This window comes from Miniopterus natalensis, chromosome 8 (assembly GCF_054644295.1).
Source record: "Miniopterus natalensis isolate mMinNat1 chromosome 8, mMinNat1.hap1, whole genome shotgun sequence".
Lineage (NCBI taxonomy): Eukaryota > Metazoa > Chordata > Mammalia > Chiroptera > Miniopteridae > Miniopterus > Miniopterus natalensis.
The window spans coordinates 11471282-11487814 of NC_142088.1; the positions used below are offsets into that span (position 1 = coordinate 11471282).

The 16533-nt window shown below is 46.6% G+C and overlaps 2 protein-coding genes across 2 annotated transcripts; one reads left to right on the forward strand and one right to left on the reverse strand.

The window, feature by feature from the left end:
• The first annotated feature begins 11 nt into the window (after positions 1 to 11).
• On the forward strand, positions 12 to 12295 carry GLB1L (galactosidase beta 1 like). Its single transcript, XM_016196840.2, has 18 exons — positions 12 to 96; positions 1355 to 1465; positions 1621 to 1787; positions 2042 to 2192; positions 2350 to 2410; positions 6849 to 6943; positions 7044 to 7218; positions 7307 to 7365; positions 7468 to 7589; positions 7698 to 7738; positions 7917 to 8035; positions 8347 to 8421; positions 8543 to 8632; positions 8772 to 8885; positions 9163 to 9294; positions 9515 to 9730; positions 9892 to 11228; positions 11274 to 12295. Exons 2-17 carry the CDS (start codon positions 1394 to 1396, stop codon positions 10159 to 10161), a joined length of 1959 nt encoding a protein of 652 aa, XP_016052326.2. The 5' UTR covers positions 12 to 96; positions 1355 to 1393; the 3' UTR covers positions 10162 to 11228; positions 11274 to 12295.
• On the reverse strand, positions 10269 to 16340 carry ANKZF1 (ankyrin repeat and zinc finger peptidyl tRNA hydrolase 1). The gene is made up of 13 exons (XM_016196839.2): positions 15787 to 16340; positions 14913 to 15025; positions 14585 to 14687; positions 14272 to 14465; positions 13766 to 13878; positions 13527 to 13674; positions 13016 to 13244; positions 12676 to 12825; positions 11554 to 12037; positions 11279 to 11390; positions 11035 to 11202; positions 10813 to 10898; positions 10269 to 10604 (listed from the first exon to the last, which is right to left on the reverse strand). Exons 1-13 carry the CDS (start codon positions 15932 to 15934, stop codon positions 10481 to 10483), a joined length of 2172 nt encoding a protein of 723 aa, XP_016052325.2. The 5' UTR covers positions 15935 to 16340; the 3' UTR covers positions 10269 to 10480.
• Between the last annotated feature and the right edge of the window lie 193 nt (positions 16341 to 16533).

The window sequence follows — 16533 nt, forward strand, 5'->3', positions numbered from 1 at the left end:
CTTCAGTAGGGGTCGGGACTCAAGCACCTACGCCAGAGGGGAGCAAAGCCGGGCTCGGCCCAAGGCCCCCAGGACCTCCATTTCCCAATGCCGGAGGTAGGAGGCCTCATACCTCCGGCGCGCTGGGTGGCCGACTGCAGTCCAGCCCCGGGGTGCTTTGGGAGGGGGGGCGTAATACGGGGGAAGGGTGGATGCTGGCGACCTGGCCTTCTGGAGCTATGATCAGCACAACCCTGGGGGCTCTGGCCTATATCCCACTACCCTAGTCTCACTTATTATGAGCTCAGGCTCTTGAACCAGACTAGGGTCTAAATCTGGTCGTAATCATGGCCTATTAACTGTGTGACCACGGGCAAGTTATTTAACATCACTGTCCCTATCTATAAAATAGGTATACTGGTACCTAAGGTTAAGTGTATGAATCATGAGGCTAAATTGCCTAGTTCAAATCCCAGCTCTACTAAACTAATTGTGTGACTTTGAACAGGCTACTTAGTATTTCCGTCCCTCAAGTTCCCCATCTCTAAAATGCACATGATAATTATCTACCTCATGGAGTTTGCAGAGTAAATGATATCTGATGTATAGCCCTCAGTAAGTGTCAAACAGAAGTTTATATTATTATTCTTATTATTCTTATTATTATTATTACTATTATTACCACCCCGGTTCTCACAGGCTTGGGACTGTGAAGGCAGGAGTAATGGAAATTTCCAAATTCCCAAGCCTTGGCACCAAGCAGCTGTCCTTGAAATCTCTTGTCCAGGCAGGCAGGGATAAATTGGCAAGGGTTGCACATCCAAAGAAGATAGAATGGTCCTGGATGGTGTCTTTTGCTGAAATAGGGATCTCCAGGGAAAATATCCCTTTTGTAACCTACCTCCCCACCGCCCCCTTTGCACATCGCTGGGAAGGTCTCCCTACAGTTTCCCTTGTTTCTGAACCTGTTTTAGCCCTAGTCCACCCTCCCACCCCCACCCACCCTGACCCCCGGTTCTGACGTTTATCTAGATTTAATCTGCTATCTGTGGGCCCCATGGTGGAAGCTGAGGATTCAAAATGAACAAGGCACTCTCAACCTTTAGGGAGCTCAGTCTAGTAGAGCACTGATTCTCAACCTTGAATGTGCTTACGATCGCCTGGGAATCTTGTTAAAATACAAATTCTGATACTACAAGTCTGAGGTAGGACCTGATACTCTGCATTTCTAACAAGCTCCCTGGTGACGCTGATAAAGCTGGTTCAAGATGTAGAGGATTTTACAAACTAGTGGAGTAGCAGGAGACAAAGTCCAGGCTAATTGGCAAATTGAGGTGGTCTCCGCCCCTCCTTGCTCGCTGACGTTCCCTCCCAGGAGTCCGCCACGTGACAGTTGGACCGCAGGCTAAGCGCCATGGCTCCGGAGAAGCTCTGCCGTCCCTCCCTGCTGCTGCTGCTCCCGACGCTGCTGCTGCTGCCCCCCCAGGTGAGATAAGGCCAGATCACATCTGGCGTAGGAGACAAGTGAAAATAACAAAACGCTCGGCAAACCTAGTTCCATCTCTTCTGCCCTTCTGGACGCGGACACTCCTTCCCTCCCCTCCTCCAGGCCTCTGCTGAGCATGGTCTCTCGCTTTGTAGGTAGACACTCGGTCGTTCGTAGTGGATCGGGAACATGATAGATTCCTCCTGGACGGGACCCCGTTCCGCTACGTGTCTGGCAGCCTGCACTACTTTCGAGTACCTCGGGTGCTTTGGGCAGACCGGCTTTACAAGATGCAAAGGAGTGGCCTCAATGCCATACAGTTGTAAGCAGGGCTCAGGAGAGCCGTGGAGGGGTGGGATTTACTCTTCCTACCACCCAATTAAGAAAGAGGGTCGGGACTGGAAGACTGGCTGGGTATGTTGAGGAGTTAGAGCTCCAGGGCTTCCAGGCCAAGGGTGGGCCAGAACCCTCCTTCCAGAAGCTTCCTGGAGATTCCTAGCTAGGCCAGGAGCCCTTATGCCTCCCAGGCATCTCCCCATGCACGCCTTGGGCCCTGTTAACCTCTTCCTTTCTCAGTTATGTGCCCTGGAACTACCATGAGCCAGAGCCTGGGGTCTATAACTTTAATGGCAGCCGGGATCTCTTTGCATTTCTGCATGAGGCATCTATAGCGAACCTGTTGGTCATACTGAGGCCAGGACCTTACATCTGTGCAGAGTGGGACATGGTGAGTTAGTCGAAGGGATAGAACCAAAGCCACCCATGTGGGGCTCCTAGGCTACTCCCTTCTGCCCATATTCTAGGGCCACTTCCATCACGATACTTAATTTCTTCTCAGACAACAAAACCCACATGCTTCTTTGTTGTTTTTATGTTTGTCTCAGGGGGGTCTCCCAGCCTGGTTGCTTCGTAAACCTAATATTCATCTGAGAACTTCAGATCCAGGTGAGTTGAGACAAATAATTTAACAAAGAAAAAAGCAAACAATGACAAAATGGGTCATTTGGGTGCCCAAAACAGAAGAGAATATCCCCAAATTGGAGATTATTCATTCAAATATATATTGAATGTTTTCTTTATGCCCAGCAGGATGCTAGAAACTGGGGAACCAGACACACCCAATCCCTGTGCAATGGAGCTTACAATATAGTGGAAGAAACCAATTTTTTAAGAAACCAAAAACCTGTAATATGATTGCAAGTTGTAAAAATACCACACAAGAAAATAGACAAGGAGTTGTGACAGTGAATAATAAAGAGGACCTCTTTTAGGCCGGGAGGTCAGGAAATGCTTTTCTAGAAAAAGACATTCAGTTGGCTCTAGGGAAGGATATGTTCTGGTTATATGAAGAGTGAGGTGAGAAGGACCAGGTAAAGGGGGTGGTATATTCTAAGACCCTGAGATGAGAAACAACCTGGCATAGTTACGGCCAGCATGGCTGAGCATAGTGGGTAAGGGAGAGAGTGGTATCGTGTGAAATTGGAGATAGATAGGGACTATTGATGCAGGCCCTTGTAGACCCTTGTAAGGGGTTTGCATTTTGTTCTTAGCATAGTGGAAAGTCATTGAAAGAGTTTAACCAGAGATGTAATGATAAGGTTTGTTTTCAACTACTTTAGCCTGGATGTAGAGAATGGATTGAGGGGAGTAAGGGTGACGGTGGAGAAACCAATTGGGAGACTAAGCCTGTAGTTGAAGAGATGGTGGCTCTTGGACTAAGGTGATGGTGGTAGAAATGGAAAGAGAGCAGAACTGAAATATAGGTTAGAGATAAAATCACCAGGTCTTATTGATAGATTTTGAAGGAAAGGGTAGGGGTGGGGGAAGTGTGAGTATCCAGTCAGGATGGTGGTGCCATCTACTGACAGGGAGAAGATAGAGAAGATCAGCAGTAGGAAAGGAACAACTTTTTGGGAGAAAATAGTTCAATTTTTATCACTTCATACTCAACTGAGGATATTAAGTAAGCAGTAGGATATGTGAGCATGGAGCTTAGGGGGAGGTCTGAGTTAAATATATAAATTTGGTCTCATCAGTCTAAAGATGGCACTTAAATTCATGGGTACTAAGACATAACCTGGGGAAAGAGTGTAGAGAAAGAAAAGATAACTCAAGAGTAAGTTCTGAGATGCCCAGTATTTCAAGGAGTTTGGATTTCATTTCAGGTGCAAATAAGGTCATTAAAGCAAGGGGATACTTTTATCTGATTTATGTCTTTTAAAAAGATCACTCTGGCCTGGCTGGTGTAGCTCAGTTGGTTGAGCATCGTCCCATGCGCCAAGAGGTCAAGGGTTTGATTCCCAGTCTGGGCACATGCCTGGGTTTTGGGCTCTATCCCCAGTTAGGGGGCATGCAGGAGGCAGCTGATCAATGTTTCTCTCTCTCATGGATGTTTCTCTCTCTCCTTTCCTCTCTTTCTAAAATAAATTAAAAACCATATTTTTAAAAAAATGGTCACTCTGGCAAATGCTTTTTACCCGCTGAGGAGTTTCCAGGTGCTGTTCCACTTCTTAGGGTACTAGAGAGTTTTATGCCCCTTACGGCATTCCTCAAACTCAGCTGACTATGAAAAACATTTAAAATGATAAAGTATTGCCCTAGCCAGTTTGGTTCAGTGGTTAGAGTGTCGACGCACAGACTGAAGGGTCCCAGGTTCAATTTTGGCCAAGGGCAAGTACCTTGTTGCAAGCTAGATCCCTGGCCCCAGTTGGGGTGTGTGCGAGAGGCAACCAATTGGTGTGTGTCTCTCACATCAATGTCTCTCTCCCTCCTTTCCACTCTCTGAAAAGCAATGGAAAAAATATCCTTGGGTAAGGATTAAAAAAAATAAGAAAAAAATAAAATAAAATGATAAAGTATTGCTAGAACACCAACATGCAATCTCTCTTTTTTTTTTTTTTTTTAATGGTTAAGATGGTGAATCTTATCTGTAGTCTCTCACTTCATTTTTTTTTTAATAAAGATTTTTTATTGATTTTTATAGAGAGAGGAAGGGAGAGGGAGAGAGAGAAAAAAACATCTATGTGAGAGTGAAACATTGATCAGCTGCTTTCTGTGCCTACCAGGGATCCAGCCCGCAACACAGGCATGTGCCCTGACCAGAAATTGAGCCAGCAACCTTTCAGTGCACAAGATGATGCCCAACCAACTGAGCCACACCAGCCAGGGCTGCAATCTCTATTTTTCTCAAGAATACCAGTAACCTCTTTATTGTTAACTCCATGATGATTTCTCAGGCCTCATCCTCCTTGACCAATCAGCAGCATTCAACACAGTTGATCACTTTCCTTTGAAATACATTTTTCTCTCAGCTTCCATGATACTACTCTTCTCTGGCCTTTGCCCCTCTCCCCACAATCTTTCTGACCACTCCTTAGTCTCTGGCTGGTTCTTCTCCATTTCCTTTGCTGCTAAATGCTTGAGTGTTTCAGATCTCAGTCCTTGGATGCTTCTTTTCTATGTTCATGCCTGGGATGGTCTCATCCATTTTCTTGGCATTAAATTCCATCTAATAGCTAGTGACTCTGAAATATGTTATTTCCAGGACCTTCCTTTGACCTCCAAATACATATATCCAATTGCCTACTTGACTTCTGCATTTGGAGATCTAAAAGTGGTAATGATACAACTAAGCTCTTGGTATTGCCTCCCAAACCAGCTATTCCTACAATCTCCCCATCTCAGTTAATGGCAACTCTATTTTCCAACTGATCAAACTAAACACTATGATATAGTTATTCATGTCTTTCTCTTGTACCCCACATTCAATCCATCAGAAAATTTTGTCAGCTTTACCCTCAAAATATATTGAATTCAACTACTTTTCATCACCTCCACTGCCACCACCCTGGTCCAAACCACCTATCTCAGCTGGATTATTTTAATAGCTTCCTAACTGGTTTCCCTTCTTTGCCCTTCCCCCATGCAGTCTATTCTCAATACAATGGCCAGTGTGATCCTGTTAAAATGTTTAAATACATATCAGATCATGTCATTTCTCTGCTTAAACCTCTCCAGTAGGTTCTCATCTCACTCAGAATATGAACCATAGCTTCCTTAAAATGATCTACTAGTCCCTACCTCATTGGCTCAGTCACCTTCCTGACATCTACTCTTATTGTTTCCACTGGCCTCGTTGCTGTTCTTCAAACCCACCAGGGCGTCTTGCAGAATCACCTTCAGTGAGGCCTTCCCTGTGCCAGCCTCTAAAATTTAAGCCCCCCACCCCACCATTTTATATCTTCCTTCCCTGCTTTATTTTTTCTCCTTGGCATTAACTCACTATATATTTTACCTATTTAATTTATTATCTGCTTCCTTTACTGGAAAGGAAATTCCACAAAGGCAGAGATTTTTGTCTATTTCATTCAATATCCCTAACACCTAGAAGAGTGCTTGGTGCTGAGTCACCACCCATAATTATTTGTTCAATGAGATTTAATGTATGCTTGGATTAAAGAAGGCAATAAAAGCTGGACCTCCTTTATACAGAACACAAAATATAAAGGAATTAAATCTTTTAAGAATACAAAAAAATCCTCCAAAATATCTTTCATCAAATCCACCTCTAAGAGTCTGCTATCTCCTAGGCATTGTCCTCAAAGATAGGGACCGAGCAGATGAACCTGACAAAGTTCCTGCTCACTAGTGGGAGACACCAACAGGAAACAATTACAGAAATAAATGCTTAATTATAACTGGTTACATGCTTGAAAGAGAAGTATGAGGTGCTATGAGAGTGTATAATGGGGATCTACCCTAATCTGGGATATCATAGGCTTTCTTGAGGAAGTGAAATATAAGTTGAGACCTGAGGACTGAGATGGAGTTAGCCAGGTAAAGGAGGGTGGGGAGAAAGTGTCAGGCAAAGGTAATAACCTGCATGAGGACCATGAGGATGAATCAACAAGAATCACAAGTAGGAGTTAAGAACTGAAGGCATGAAACCTAATGGAATGAATGTTCTTTCGATTGATGACTTAAATCACCTGGACTGTCAGTTGGTCATATCAAGGTACGGTCAGGCATTCCACATTTCTGTGAACTCACATGCTAGTTCATAGCAATCTCAAGTGTACATTGATTACATAATAATAGCTCCATGAGGTGTGTTTAACCTTTTTCTTATATTTAAAAAATAAACTTACAAGAAACATTGCTTTAAGGTTTCCTGTGTTCAAATTTCATTGCCATGCAAATATACAAATTCTTAGGGTTGAGAGCTTTTTATAAGTTACTGCTTCCCACATTTAGTTGTGGACAAGTGGGATGCAAACTGTGGCCCAGAGTTCAGGCAGCACTGAAGTTACTAGCAGTGATGCTAGGGGTGGAGATTGTGGAGGTGGTGGTGCCCTAATGAGCAGAGCACTGCTCCTTCCTTTAGACTTCCTTGCTGCAGTGGACTCCTGGTTCCAGGTCTTGCTGCCCAAGATATATCCATGGCTCTACCACAATGGGGGCAACATCATTAGCATTCAGGTACAAGTGAAAAGTTGACTGGGCAAGGGGAGGGATGTGCCAGGGGTCCTTAACCTTCTCCACCTCATAGCTGAGCTCTACTTTTCCTTTCTCCTGGCAGGTGGAGAATGAATATGGTAGCTATAGGGCTTGCGACTTCAGCTACATGAGGCACCTGGCTGGGCTCTTCCGTGCACTACTAGGAGAAGAGATTTTGCTCTTTACCACAGATGGGCCTGAAGGACTTGAATGTGGCTCCCTGAAGGGAGTCTATACCACTGTAGATTTTGGCCCAGGTCTCCTGAGTAAGGGTTAGGAGCGGAGTCTGGGGAATGGGCACCTCTTCTGTGATGTTTATCTTTCACCTGTGCCTCCTTTCTGCAGCTGACAACATGACCAAAATCTTTGCCCTGCAAAGGAAGTATGAACCCCACGGGCCACTGGTGAGAAGCCAGATGGGAGGGCAATCAAGCCAAGAGTCAGGGTTGGGAATGGGTCGAGCTCGGTTCCCCATCTTGCTCATGGCTTCTTTCACTTCACACTAGGTGAACTCTGAGTACTACACAGGCTGGCTGGATTACTGGGGCCAGAATCACTCTACACGGTCCATTACAGATGTAACCAAAGGACTAGAGAACATGCTGAAGTTGGGAGCCAGTGTGAACATGTAACTGGAGACACTGGGGTCAACATGAATCTGTAACTGGGTGTGGGGATGAAAGTTAAGATTCCATGGGTCAGTTTGTGCCTTTCCCCCCACCTTCCCCCACTTCAGGTACATGTTTCATGGAGGTACCAACTTTGGGTACTGGAACGGTGAGTCCAGATGGTCCCTGGGGTGGAAGCAGAGAGGAAGCAAGGAATTAGAATCTGAGGGCTGGGTGGATTAGGGATCTAAAAGGAAGCTGGATATGGCCACCACTGCCCCACCTGATGGCAAAATTCTCTGCATGTGCCTAGATATATTGAATTAATTAAATTGCTTTGACCTCAGGTGCTGATGAGAAGGGACGCTTCCTTCCAATTACTACCAGCTATGACTACGATGCACCAATATCTGAAGCAGGGGACATCACACCTAAGCTTTTTGCTATTCGAAATGTCATCAGCCAGGTGCCCTACCACTTCATTAAGCGCCAAAGGCTTTTATTAATTTGGGGGAAGGGAGTGCCTAAATTGTTTGTAAAGGGTTCCCAGAAATCACTGGTGGTTTTCTGGGCCACAGAGCTCTGTGAGCATCCCATAGAAGCATTTTCCACTAACCCAAATGGGACTACCTGGGGAGATACAAGTATGTGCAAAATTACAGGATCTTCATGACCCCTGAAGCCCTTTCCTGGACTCTAGGTTAAGAACCCTGTGCTAGGGTCTTGGAATAGGGGTTGTGTGGTTTTTCTATGGCTACTGAGAAAATTTGGGCTCAGTTCCAGGAAATTCCCTTGGGACCTTTACCTCCCCCCAGCCCCAAGATGATGATCGGACCTTTCACCCTGCAGCTGGTAAGCTCCTCCCCATCTCTTCTGATTCTACCCTATTATCCCCTAAAAAGCCCTCTATTCTGTCCTGTCCTCTATTCTGAAACTTCCCTTTTATTCTGATACTGCTCCCTTATTCTAATAGGATGGATATTTGCTGGATTTCCTGCATTTACTGTGCCCTGAAGGGCCGATCCATTCAGTCTTACCAATGACCTTTGAGGCTGTCAAGCAGGTAAGGCATAATCCCACATCTGGTGGGTAAGGCAACCTTCCTTAACAGCCATAGCCAAAGGTTCCCTAAGCTCCGCATCTTCCCCACAGTATTATTTTTTATCTCAGTTTATCATATGTACTCATTCTTTCACACCCAGGACCATGGCTTTATGTTGTACCGGACCTATCTAACATACGCTGTTTTTGAGCCAACACAATTCTGGGTGCCAAACAATGGAATACATGACCGCGCCTATGTGATGGTGGATGGGGTATGAACCTAATTCCCGTCTGCCTTGTGAGCCCCACTTTCCTCTCCTCCCAAGCACCCTTTAGCTTAAGATTCCTTACCTACCTTTTCCTACTGCCTACTCACATTTTCAGGGGGTCCAGGGATAAGCTGGGATGAGAAAGAGTTTGATAAAGGGTAAAGTTCCAGCCAAGATGGGCTACATTCTCTTTGCCCTACAAGTATCCTAATGTGGCTTCCTGTTGGTGGCCAGGAGCTAGATGCTGAGCCCTGCCTGTCATAGACCCTCTTATCCACAGGTGTTTCAGGGTATTTTGGAACGAAACACGAAATACAAACTATTTTTGATGGGGAAAATAGGGGCCAAACTGGATGTCTTGCTGGAGAACATGGGGAGGCTCAGTTTTGGGTCTAACTACAGTGACTTCAAGGTGAGTAGCTTTGCCCATCCCCTCACACAAACAACTTTATTGGCCAAACTCCTTTGGGAAGATAGGGGCCTGATGGAAGATAGGCAAGAGCCATGTCCTTAGCAAAATAGTGGTTTGTGGGGATCTGGACATGGCTACTAGTTGCATCTCATGGCTTGATTAGGGGAAACTTCACCTTAGAGGTTACTGAATAATGAGTTTTCATTTGCCTTCTTCATAGGGCCTATTGCAGGCACCAGTTCTGGGGCAAACAATCCTCACCCAATGGCTGATGTTCCCTCTGAAAGTTGATAAACTTGTAAAGTGGTGGTTTCCCCTCCAATTGCTGAAAAGGTCACATACTCAAATTCCCTCTGGCCCCACCTTCTACTCCACAACGTTTACAATTTTAGACTCAGCTGGAGACACATTTTTATATCTACCTGGATGGACCAAGGTATTGCTGATGGTGGTGATCGGGGGTGGGGGGAATAAGACAGGAAAATCATGGAAGAAGGGCAAGCAGAAATTACTCCTCTGATTAGAAACCCAAAAGAGGATGATTCTACCCCCTTGAGAACTGATCATTTATTTTCCTCTCTCCTCCCTCCACAACAGGGCCAAGTCTGGATCAATGGGTTTAACTTGGGCCGGTACTGGACAAAGAGAGGGCCACAACACACCCTCTACGTGCCAAGACTCCTGCTGTTTCCTAAGGGAATTCTCAACAAAATCACAGTGCTTGAGCTAGAAAATGTTCCTCCCCAACCCCAGATCCAGTTTCTGAATAGTCCTATCCTCAATAGCACCTTGCATAAGACATATATCTATTCCCTCTCAGCTGATACACAAAGTGACTCTGAACCAATGGAGTTAAGTGGGCACTGAAAGAAAGATAACCCTTGGACCTGGACATGGAGTGGGCAGGATCCCTTGGTGCTGGCCACAGTGACCACAAAGAATCAAAGGCCACAAGGCCACAACAACTGTACAAGTGCAGTTTCCTTGCCAAACTTTATTGTGATTAAAGTTCCAGAGACAGTACCAGCTCCACACACCTCTTTGGCCCTGTCTTTACCTGGGTTCCTGAGTGTCTCTCACCCCAATCTTCCAAATACTCTGGTTTCTCGGGGAAGAAGAAACCTAGGACCAGTGTAAATGTGCCCTCTCAGGGTCTAGCATTGGCCCTAGGTGGAGCTGTGAGAGATCAGGAAGAGGGTTTCCTGGCCCGACAGCGATGATCCTGGAGGCAGCGTGTGGAGCAGAAAGAGAAGTCAAGGTAGTGAAAGGGAATGAGGCCTTGGAGGGATGTCCCACAACTCCAGCAGCGTCTGAACAGAGGAAGAAAACATGGATGGACAGGTACCCCAGAAACTTTCCAATCCTAGTTCTCCCTTTCCCTCCTCCTGCCATTTGTTTCTACTCCAAAGGTTCAAAGAACTTCTCACATCCCCTCAGCAGCCTTTCTATGTAGGTGCTCATTCTACTTGCCCAAACATTACAGTCCACCCATCATCACTCCTACCCCCCTCCACATACCGAGCATTGATGATTGCAGAGTCAGGGGTCTGAGGGGTAGGGGCTCCCAACTGGGCAGCTAGTCGGCGCTCTGCAGCCAGAGCTCTCTGAGGGGAAGAAAAGTTGTGTTAAGGACAAGGCCCCAGTAGTGGATAGGGTGCCCAAGAAGTGGCAGCTGCACACTGGGGAGGAATTAGACCTCTAAGGGAGTCTTGCTGTGGAAGAGAAAACCTCCAGCCTCACCTTCTCTCTGTCGCTGAGAGCGGCAAATCGCCGCTGCTCTTCTTGCTCCTGCTTCTCCTGCTCCCACTGCTTCCGCTGCTGTTCCTCCCGTTGCCGCCGGGCTGCCTTCTGCTCCTTTTTGCGCATAGTCTTCCGTGCCTCCATTTCTGATGTCAATGGCGCTGGCACCTGGAGGATTTCCAGGAATGTGTGAGGTAACCTATGATGCCTTCCCACTCTGCTGCTGCTTCCTTTCCCAGCTGACCTGAGCCTTGCTGTAATCATAAGCCTCTGGATTCTTCTCCATGAACCTTCGGAATTCATTACGTGTTGATTTGTCAGCTGAAACTGTATATGGTGGCCGGGTCCGGGAGTCCCTAGGTGTGAAAACCCCCAAAATGGGTTCAACTTGCCTCTTGCATCTCCTAACACAACTTAACCAGACCAAGGGAAATACTATCAAGTAGCCAATGCCAACATTAGCCTTCAAGATCATCCTCTCTATACCCTAAAGGGCTCAGCATGGGGACCCTTACTTACTGGATGGTGGGGTCAGCACCTGCCTCCAGCAGCAAGCGAACCACTGAGCCTCTCCCAGCGGCAGCTGCTGCATGTAGGAGGGTGAAGCCACTGGAGCCCAAGGGGGCATTGAGCAGAGAGAGAACTTCAGGGTCTATGGGACTGGCAGCTAGCTGGATTTTCAGCATCCCAACATCTCCAGCTCGGCAAGCAGCAAGAAGCATGTCCCAGAGCTCCGATTGACCAGGGACCTTGGCCTCATCCAGGGAAGGCTCCAAAGGGGCTGTATGTGCCCTGGATGACTGTGAGGCCTTGTCTTCTTGAGGTTGCTGGGGAAGAGCCGCATGTGCTCCAGCCTCCAGGTCTCGGCTTTTCTCCCTTTTACTCCTTCTTCTCCTCCTCCGCTTGGGCAATACTTCAAACTCACGAAGATCCAGAGTCCCCATTGTCAACTCTACTAGCTCCAACTCTACCTGGAAGCCATCCTCTTCCTCTGACCCTGAACCTAGGGAAAAACCTGACATGTTAGGTCCATCTAAAGAATAAGCAGAGGGTGGAAGGATGTGGGCTGCCCCAGATGCATAAGAATATACATAAAGATATAATCCAGATCATCTTGAAATAAAATTGTATTGTCACTCAAGATAAAGTAGCACATTTAGAGCTGAATCCACTAGTATCACATGCAGAAATGAGGCTTTCGCCCTGGACAAGGACATACCCAGAAGGAACTAGGCAGGGACAAAGACTCTCCCCTGAGCAGCCTTAGCAGGATAGTGCGCACAGAAGCAAGCATAGGAGATATGACAGCTATGAAGGCCAAGAGTCTGCAGCCAGGGAAGCAGCCCTTAGCACCCGATAAGACAGGTAAATTCTGTGAATTCATGCAACACATTTAAGCATCTACTTCATGCTAAGACTTTTCTGAGTACTAGGGATAGAGCAATGAACAGAAGTGGTAACATTTGGAAAGGTCACTAAACATGTCTCAGCAATTGCTACCACATACCCTATATTATAAACAGACCTGTGTGTGTGTTGTATAAGGGCTCATCTATTAATAGGAAAGTGAGTAGGGAATTTGCTACTGCATTTCCAGGACACCCAGATAGAGATTTGACAGTTGATAGATGGTGCTCAAACCCTGTTTGGGAGAGTCCTCATTCTGCCCTAGTGCCCCATTTTCATCACTGGGGACCTTTCTTTCTTCCTTGATAGCCTTCTTCGTCTCTCTCATTGTCTTCCAGTAAGACTGAGGTGAGTCCAACCTGACTGTCTCCCGGGGGTCTTCTCCTGCCATAAAACAAAAGATGTTGCTCAAATTTAGCTGAGGAGAAGCCAGCCCAGGTTTTTCAATGAAGATGTAACTGGGCTGCAGTCCAAGGACTAGAAAATCATCTGGATGCACAAATGAGAACCTGAGGTTTGGGTTAGAAGGTACAGGAAGGTCTAGGGAGTCTGGGGATCAGAATCGAAGGCTCACCATGGATATGCAAGGTGGTTAGCTTATGGAACACACGCTGTAGCTCTTTGAAGGTGGGTCTGTGGGTGGCAAGGGGGATATTCCAAAGTCGGGGATCCCTCCGTTGCAGGGGTGCCCCTTGGCCTCCGAAGAACAAGGACCGACCAGAGCGGGGGTCACGCAGCAGTATTGTCCCAGCCTCCCCCAGCGCCTTAGCCCAGCCTGGCTCTGCCAGCAGGTCACGAACATCCTAGAAAAGAGAGTAACTCAGCCCTGTATATCTTCACTTGTTATTTTTAAATCTCCAGCCAAAAAGTGGTCCCATGTATAGGGAGTGAAAGGTAGAAATTAACACAGAGGGTGGGAGAAAGAGAAGACTAAGATTCCTGGGGATCCATCCTATTCTACCTTTGTCTACCCAGAAATAATGAAGACTGGAAGATAAAAGAGTGAACCTCTTTACTGTAACATTTAATGAGTTGAGGGGGAAATGTGCATTAGTGGACCATGAGATTTGAGATGCCTAACTTACCTTATATAGTGCGGCTTCATTGTAGCGCCTCAGGTTGGCTCCAGCAGAGCGAGAAGCCCCACCCCGGGCATCATGAAGTCCCTGGGCTGTGCCACGCTTGGCCCGTACTGTGTAGCGGTGAAAGGTTTTGTGTGTCACCACTTCTCTTCTGTAGATGACACAGACTCAGTACTGGAAACCTGGTACTCACAGTTGAACAGGATCCATCCCATCCTTAAGCCCACACAGCACCGTCTCACCCTTGGAAAATGGCACCAGCAAAGTGCCCAGCTGTAGCCATGAGTACCACGCAGTGTCTAGGACCTCCACTTTGCAGGTTTTGTAGCAGCAGTTCTGGCTCTTCTGGGAGCACCTTGACAGAGGAGCAGCACAAATGTATCTGTTACATTCAATGATAGTAAGATACCAAGTGCAGGTGTTAACTGCTTCACATGTATTCTCATTTAATATAACGACCCTGAGGCTTGTATCCACTTTACAAATAAGGAAATGTGAGGCTTATAGAGGTAGTCAAGATCAAGTGGTAGAACTATAATCGAAACCTAGATTGGTCTGATTCCAAACTTAAATCCATTACATTTGACCCAAGATTCAGGCCAGTTCAATCCAACACTGTGCCATCAAGCCTGATACCCACACCCAACAGGAAGGAAGGGAAGTGAGAAATGGACTGGGCTAAGTGGAAATCTAGGCTGAACGTACAAAAGGGCAGCGCTAACCACACAACTTGTGTGCCATCACTTGCCTGGTGAGGGCCTAGGACACAACGATAGGCATAAAGAAATTGGCCCTGGGCATTCTGGAAAAGAACCCGATGAGAGCAGGAGCTTCGGGGTATGTTAGACTTCTCAAATTCAGCCCTCTCCTCATCCAGTATCTGTAAGTCCTCCTCACTGGCTGAGTCGGAGTCTTCTGATCCTGAGATGCTGGAAAGATCTCCTGAAACATGAGATATACAAGTTTGATGCCTCATCTTTGAACTTCCCTCATGCTCCTAAATGAGGGCCTTCCTCCACCCCCATGTCCTACTCCCACAAAGGTCTCCCACCAGTCATCACCTGCAGAGCTCTGCTTTTCAAAGTCCAGGGCAGACAGGAGAGGCTTGTCCTTGAGACGCTGCTTTAGGTTAAACCGATGCCAGTCAAGCTTATAATGTTCTCTCTGGTAGGAGACAATGAGGGAAGCAGAATGTGGAAATATGCCCCAGCCTGGCCTCCTATGGTACCCAAGACCAGTAACAGAACTCCAGGAAGTATGACTGGATAATACCAACTGCCTTACTCAAAACGTGAACCTTTTACTCATTAAACACAAATCAAATGTCTACCTCTCCTCACCCACTATTCTACTTTTGTATCCACCAGTTAGTTCTGCACCTGGTTTTACCTGTTCCTGGTGGTTCTGGAAGGTCTGGTCACAGGTTGAACAAAATAACTTCCCTGAAATATCCAGAGGACCCTGGAGTAGTTTTCTTTCTGGGTTTGTTCTCTCCCCTGAACCTAAATAAGGGAGGGGGTAGTTAGGGGTAGAAAGGGAACACAAATCCATAGTACCTGTAATTATATTCAATGCTTGATATATAAAGCAGAGGATACAAAAGAGAGATGGCATAGCCTTGCTTTCATGAAATAAATGGCACAGTAATCACTTTATACAAAAAAGATGCTTCTGAAAAAACATATGTAAAATGACTGTAAGTCAAACATTGGACTTAAATTAACCAAAGGGGTTTAGAGGAATCTTGCAGAAAATATGTTAGTAAGGTTAAAATTATTTTTAACTGTGCAAAAACCACTTCCTGAATGCCAATTTTTTAGCTTACATTTCCAATTACAGTGTGGAATTTGTTTTTAAAAATATTCAAGAAAAACATAGCCAAACACAAATTAGAGTTGTACATAACCAAATATTACATTGTTATATATTCAGCATGAAGGAATGATTTGATTGGAATCCAGTTAAATTTGTACTGTATCTGGGAATTTAGAAAAAAGATCTGGGAATTTTAAAGGGTATTTGTAAGCAGTGATGTTAATAAGACATAAGCAATGTGAAGAGACTTGCTTGGAGATAATTCAGGGGCCTTTGTTAGAAACAAAGACTGAGTGGATTTAAGATAAATTTTATCCCGGGGAAAGAGAAGTCAACAAGGGCTCCTAAACTGGGAAATACCAATAAGAATGTGTTCTCTGGAGGAGCAATAAGCTGCAAAGGGCCCTGTCATGTTCTTCATGGGTCCACCCCAAATCTTCCCGGATACCTGGAGAGGAGGTCCGCAGTGCCTGGGCCGGAGTCTCCCCGGGATGGCGTCTCACTAGGCTCAGGCCCCGAAGGACCGGAGCATCCACGCTGAGATCAAACAGGGAGACCGACGTAGGAGCCTGAGCCGCAGCTGGAGCCGGAGACATGGCTGAGCAGAAAAGACGGGGGGAAAGCAGAGCCCTTCCCAAGCGAGATCCGACTGCCGCGTCTCCGGCCCGCCAGACTTGGTCTCCGCCGCGCCGCAAGGCACCTCGGCCCTCACCCAGGTGCTAGGAGTCAAGCTTCGGGGTTAATACGTGACCTCAGCCCGCTTTCTCATACCCCTAGTCTCGGACCACACAAAAGTGAAATGGGGGAGCATCCAGCTTTCAAATCGAGTCCAACAGTTAAAATCACTGAGGATCCCAAAGCAACCGCTTGTCGTTACCCGTGCGATGAGTTCCAGCAATAACTAAGCCGCGTAGATTCCTCCCCGCCGCCGAAGTTGCACCACAGGCCCGCAGCTGCTGAGGCTTAGAGCTCGTAAGCCCACAGTTCCAAACCTGGGTTTCCGCCCCACCGCAGCATCTCGTCACTACGGGGCAGCGCAGAGGACAAACAGCAGCGCCCACACCTAAGCCCCGCCCCACGTATAGAGCCCTATTGGTCCTCTAACAGTTCAAGACCCGCCTCGAGCCTTTAGTCCCGCCCCGAAGCCAAAAATTGGCCGTCGTGTCTCCACCCCCCATGCTCATTGGTCAGGCTG